This window comes from Carcharodon carcharias, chromosome 12 (genome assembly GCF_017639515.1).
Source record: "Carcharodon carcharias isolate sCarCar2 chromosome 12, sCarCar2.pri, whole genome shotgun sequence".
Taxonomy (NCBI): domain Eukaryota; kingdom Metazoa; phylum Chordata; class Chondrichthyes; order Lamniformes; family Lamnidae; genus Carcharodon; species Carcharodon carcharias.
Window position 1 is genome coordinate 25760827 of NC_054478.1, and position 6436 is coordinate 25767262.

The 6436-nt window shown below is 45.0% G+C and overlaps 2 protein-coding genes across 2 annotated transcripts; one reads left to right on the top strand and one right to left on the bottom strand.

Annotated features, from left to right (window-relative positions):
- The first annotated feature begins 20 nt into the window (after window positions 1-20).
- On the top strand, window positions 21-443 carry LOC121285111 (histone H2A-like). The gene has a single exon (XM_041201268.1). The coding sequence runs from the start codon at window positions 21-23 to the stop codon at window positions 441-443; it is 423 nt and encodes a 140-aa protein (XP_041057202.1).
- A 5066-nt stretch (window positions 444-5509) lies between these two features.
- Window positions 5510-5935, bottom strand: LOC121285112 (histone H2B type 1-A-like). Its single transcript, XM_041201269.1, has one exon. The coding sequence runs from the start codon at window positions 5933-5935 to the stop codon at window positions 5510-5512; it is 426 nt and encodes a 141-aa protein (XP_041057203.1).
- Window positions 5936-6436: the final 501 nt, after the last annotated feature.

Genomic DNA, 6436 nt, shown 5'->3' on the forward strand with positions numbered 1-6436 from the left:
AAGATTGTTCTGAGAGAGAGATGTCTGGCCGCGGTAAAACTGGAGGCAAAGGGCGCGCCAAGGCCAAGATTCGTTCCTCCAGAGCCGGGCTCCAGTTCCCCGTCGGCCATATCCACCAGCTGCTGCGCAAAGGTCACTGTGCCGAGCGGGTCGGGGCCAGAGCCCCCGGCCATCCTGGCCGCCGTCCTCGAGTACCCAATGACCGAGATCCTCGGGCTGGCTGGCAACACAGCCCGGGACAACAAGACCCGCATCACCACCGACCCCCCCCCCGCCACCCGCAGCTCGCCATCCGCAATGACGAGCTCCACCAGCTGCTGGGAAGGGTCACCATTACCCAGGGTGGGGTCCTGCCCAACACCGAGGCTGTGCTGCTGCCCAAGAAAACCGGCCAAGGGCGAGATCGGATAAAGATCAATATCATTGAACATTCTGTGCAGTGAGCTATGTGAATGTTGATGTTGAATTAGGCGAGAACTTTGCGAAGTAGTCAATCACCTATGCACACTCTCTCTCAGCTTTCCGCGTTTATTCACTGCTACCATGTTGGTAATTCAGTCAGTAGGAGTTGTCACTTCCTTAATTAGTCCTATCCTTTCAAGTTCCTCTATCTTCCCTTTCAGGCTTTCATGTAGCTGGCACTGTGCTCGGAAGATGCTGAATATGTCTCACACTCTCATCTACTTAAAGATGATATTCACCAGGAAGACATCCAAGGCCCATGAAAGCATCTCTGTAATGCCTTAGGATTTGTTCAGCAGTCAATGGCTTGATGCCATGCAAAACACTGCAAACCTCTTCTGATACATTATTTTTTTTTATTCTTTCATGGGATGTGGGCGTCACTGGCAAAGCCAGCATTTGCTGTCCATCCCTAATTGCCCTTGAACTGAGTGGGCACTAGTTCATTTCAGAGGGCAGTTAAGAGTCAACCACATTGCTAGGGGTCTGACTTCACACATAGGCCAGACCAGGTAAAGATGGCAGATTTCCTTCCCTAAAGGGCATTAGTGAACCGGATGGTTTTTTGCGACAATCGACAATGGTTTCACGGTCACCATTACTGAGACTAGCTTTTATATTGTAGATTTTATTTTTTTATTAATTGAGTTTAAATTCCACCAGCTGCCATGGTGGGATTTGAACCCGTGTCCCTGGGACATTACTCGGGGCCTCTGAATTACCGGTCCAGTGACATTACCACTATGCCTTCATCTCCCCACATGAAGTGTTACCAGTCCAAGGTTTTGACTTGTTTCAGCTGTGATGAGGGGGTTTTGCTTCTTGTCTATTATCTGGAGCTGCAAATCTTCTTTCTTCCCATTGCATTGGGCTCTCAGCTTAGTCTTCCCTCTAGGGATAAGCACTGCTCCATCATAGAGCCTCAGCTTTATCTTCAACAGTTTCATTTTCGGATCACCATCTTGAGCCACTTCACACAAGCCTGAGAAGCTCATGATGTTGCACATAGCACCAGTGCCTATCTGAAGCTTCGTATTAATTTGATTCTCTCCTTCTGCAGTCATCATTTTGTAGTCACAAACCATTTTTCACCTTGAGACTTGACCATATAAAGCTGTTCTAGGGTGCAGGGTGATTTGTCAGAATCATTGTCTGACATCTCTCGAGCAAACATCTTTATAGGCTTGCTTTTCTTCTCTCCAGTAAAACAGTTTACGTGAAAAGCTTCTTGCAGTTAGAGCACTGCTTTCTCCACGCTGAACATGTTTCCTTTTCTAAAACAAAAACAGAATTACCTGGAAAAACTCAGCAGGTCTGGCAGCATCGGCGGAGAAGAAAAGAGTTGATGTTTCAAGTCCTCATGACCCTTCGACAGAACTTGAGTGAGTCCAAGAAAGGGGTGAGATATAAGCTGGTTTAAGGTGTGTGTGGGGGGGAGGGTTTGGGTGGGGGGAGAGAGAGAGAAGTGGAGGGGGTTGGTGCGGTTGTAGGGACAAACAAGCAATAATAGAAGCAGATCATCAAAAGATGTCACAAACAACAGAACAAAAGAACACATAGGTGTTAAAGTTGGTGATATTATCTAAACAAATGTGCTAATTAAGAATGGATGGTAGGGCACTCAAGGTATAGCTTTAGTGGGGGTGGGGGGAGCATAGAAGATTTAAAAATATTTAAAAATAATGGAAATAGGTGGGAAAAGAAAAATCTATATAATTTATTGGAAAAAAACAAAAGGAAGGGGGAAACAGAAAGGGGGTGGGGATGGAGGAGGGAGCTCAAGACCTAAAGTTGTTGAATTCAATATTCAGTCCGGAAGGCTGTAAAGTGCCTAGTCGGAAGATGAGGTGTTGTTCCTCCAGTGTGCGTTGGGCTTCACTGGAACAATGCAGCAAGCCAAGGACAGACATGTGGGCAAGAGAGCAGGGTGGTGTGTTAAAATGGCAAGTGACAGGGAGGTTTGGGTCATTCTTGCGGACAGACCGCAGGTGTTCTGCAAAGCGGTCGCCCAGTTTACGTTTGGTCTCTCCAATGTCTCTACATTTGGTCTACATTTGATCTCTACATTGGAGAGACCAAACGTAAACTGGGCAACCGCTTTGCAGAACACCTACGGTCTGTCCGCAAGAATGACCCAAACCTCCCTGTCGCTTGCCATTTTAACACACCACCCTGCTCTCTTGCCCACATGTCTGTCCTTGGCTTGCTGCATTGTTCCAGTGAAGCCCAACGCATACTGGAGGAACAACACCTCATCTTCCGACTAGACACTTTACAGCCTTCCGGACTGAATATTGAATTCAACAACTTTAGGTCTTGAGCTCCCTCCTCTATCCCCACCCCCTTCCTTTTGTTTTTTTCCAATAAATTATATAGATTTTTCTTTTCCCACCTATTTCCATTATTTTTAAATATTTTTAAATCTTTTATGCTCCCCCACCCCCACTAGAGCTATACCTTGAGTGCCCTACCATCCATTCTTATTTAGCACATTTGTTTGGATAACATCACCAACTTTAACACCTATGTGTTCTTTTGTTCTGTTGTTTGTGACATCTTTTGATGATCTGCTTCTATTACTGCTTGTTTGTCCCTACAACTACACCAACCCCCTCCACTTCTCTCTCTCTCCCCCCACCCAAACCCCACCCCTACCCCCCCCACCACACACCTTAAATCAGCTTATATTTCACCCCTTTCTTGGACTCACTCAAGTTCTGTCGAAGGGTCATGAGGACTCGAAACGTCAACTCTTTTCTTCTCCGCCGATGCTGCCAGACCTGCTGAGTTTTTCCAGGTAATTCTGTTTTTGTTTTGGATTTCCAGCATCCGCAGTTTTTTTGTTTTTATCTCTATGTTTCCTTTTCTCTTGTGTGGTGACCTCCATAATATTTACATCTTGTACTCAGGCCTTGATCTTTCTGCTGACTCTTCTGTAAATATTTCCTCTTTTCATTGCCTTGTGCTTGTAAGGCCTGCACTGCTTCTCAGCATAGTGCAAATCCTCGTTAGTTATCGCTTCAACTCCAGAGAATATTCACAGCATACTGACTCACCCAGCAGTCAATGTCCCACACAAAGTTGCAGATTAAAGTTTTAATCATTTTCTGCTCTTTCTTGTGTGAACGGTCCTTTTTCAGCTCTCAACATCCATTCAATTTCAGCTGCAAGCTTCTGACACCATGTTCCAAATGGTGAATGAAACGATGTCTGCCCTCATGTCTTTATACACAAATGATGACATCAGAGGTCACATGACTATGACAAGCCACAGTGCACAAAGGCACTCCTCCTAAAAGCAGCCAACATGTTCGGGAAGTTCAACTCAATATAAAATTAGTGAGGAAATACTGAATTCTATAATTCATGAATTCCTTATCAACAGATACTGCCAACAAAAATGCTCCTACCTCTGATGCTCCGCCTTCATGTGGTACAGAGGCCCTGACACATAGGAGTAAGGGTGGACCATTCAACCTCCTGAATGGTTCTACCATCTAATTTGATGATAGCTGATGTGTATCTTAATTCCATATATCCACCTGCCTTTAAACACTTCATACCTTGCCTAATACGCTTTACTTGTTGAATATTCATAAACTTCTGTGGACATATTAATATTCATAAATCAAATCAGTTGTGATATTTCTATGGAAATCCTAAATAAAGATTTTGCTCATTTTGCATCAATGATTGAGGCTAAATTGGTGTTCGTAGAGAGGACACAACAGGGTTTGAGAAAGTAACGGGGACTGGAAAATTACCTCCTCAAAACTGCTTTCTGGCCAGTCATAAGAAGCTACACAATTGTTTCTGTTGAAATCTAATTCAATTTACCTCATATAACTTTCAACAGCCGGGATCAACCACAAAAGGTTACAAAATGCTCACTGCGTCATCAAATCCCATCAGGCCATGTTGACACAACATTAATTGGAGATGTAAGAGCCAGCTTTATTCCTTTGCCTTTCTACCAGGGAATCTGGCCAACCAGTTATGCCGAAACAGGAAGTTGTCTATTTTGGAAAATAGCAGATGGCGTAGCTGCAATTGCCTTTCTATGCACAGCCAGTGTAGACCGCTCCCCGACAACCATGTCAACTCAGAATATTAGTCCTTTGGTCAAAACGGTGCAGAACTTATCAAACATTATTCGGGTATTTACTTTCTCCCTGACACAAAAAAGCAAAAATGTTTGTCGCTTACTCATGTAAAAAGTCACAGATTACTTGCCGGTTAGCACACGATTAAAGTTTCTAATCAGAACCAGAAACAGCAATGCTGATGAAAAGCCCCTTGGAATGTTGCTGGCTTTGTTTGGACTTCAAATGTCTAATCAGCCAGGATTGAATAACAATTAGTTCTGGGAGTCAGGGACACATTTCATGCTGGGCAGTGTACTTACTCCATAGAAACAAAAGTAAAAGGACCCATGATAATGCAAATCACACATAGATCATTAGAATGAGTGGGCTTCATTGACCTATGGTTTTTTTTTTGCTTTGAAATGAGATGGGGAGGCTACTGTTACATCCTTTCCCTAATTCTTTTCCCATCCCCGTTCAACTTTGGATGCTGCCCATTATTAACAGTATCCCAGACTGTTGATGAAGCAGAAATCAAGACACAGAACTTTTCTTTGTTGAAAGAGTTTATTGACTTGCTTGGTCTCGCAAGTCTGCTCCCACATGCCCAGTGTCCCAGCTATCCCCTATTTATATTCTCTTTTAATAAAATCAAAAAATGAACTAATTAAAAGGGTTAACAGCCCCTGAGGAGGAAAATGTAACTAAAACAAAACATTAAAGGAAACTTAACTGATTAAACCAAAATATCATCCCTGGGAGCGATGATGTGCCCATCCCCTATTTACTTCCTCTTTTGAAATGAACCAAGTAATCAATAAAATAAACTGATAAATAGGGTACTGTAGCAAAAATCAAAATGTCAAAGGAAACTTAATTAGTTAAACCAAAATATAATTCCTGGGGGTGATGATACACCCCAGACCCCACGCACCCATGGCACCCACTAGTCACAGAAGGCCTCAAGTGTTTTTTTTAATAATCTTTAGAATGATCAACCTAAACAGAGTTGGCATATTTGGTGACCACTTTGGTGCCTTCGGAGACGATGTGTTTGGCCAGTTCCCCTGGCGGCATGAGGCGGACGGTACTCTGGATCTCTCTGGCCGAGATGGGGCATGGCGCTTGTTGTAGCGAATGAGGTGTGAGGCCTCGGAGGCGATGCACTCGAATATGTCGACAATGAAGGGATTAATAATACTCATGGCTTTGGATGAGATCCAAGTGGAAGGGTGGGCCTGGGTCAGCGCCCTGTATACATAAGTGGAACAGCTCTGCTTGCGAGTTTTCCTCCCTTTCTTGGGCGGCTTCTTGGTGACTTCAGTCAGCGACTGATTCAACGCCTTGCGGGACGCATCACCCTTGGCCGCAACCGCCACCTCAGGCATTCCACTCAACTTGGTCCAACTCAAGTCAACGTACCGGTGGACACCTCGTGTTCCGTCTCCACGACCACCCGGCCACAAATGTAACCTCGGAAGAGGGACAGACAGTCGGGACGGACGACCTCCTTGACCGCCGGGCTGCCTGATGCCCCATTTATAGTCTCTTTTAAAAGAGTGAATGATCAAATAATAATAACCAAAGTGGGGATAGCCCAGAATCAAATTAAGACATCGTTTCCGGGGGTGATGATGTACCCCAGTCCCTGCGGTGTCCACCGGTCACGGGTAGGCCTCCAGGGATGTTGGCTCCGTGAAGGTCATGGCCCTTACAGGCAGCAGAAGGCAGCTCCATTGGAGCCAAAATGCTGCTTAGGCAGCAAAATCGCCCTTAATTGTGGCCTTAAGAATGCTAACTGGCTGCCTGCCTTGTTCAGCAGGCAGTGGATCTGTCTCCCTGGCCTGCTGCTAGGAAAATTGCCTGGCTCCACCTGATTTTCTCACCCC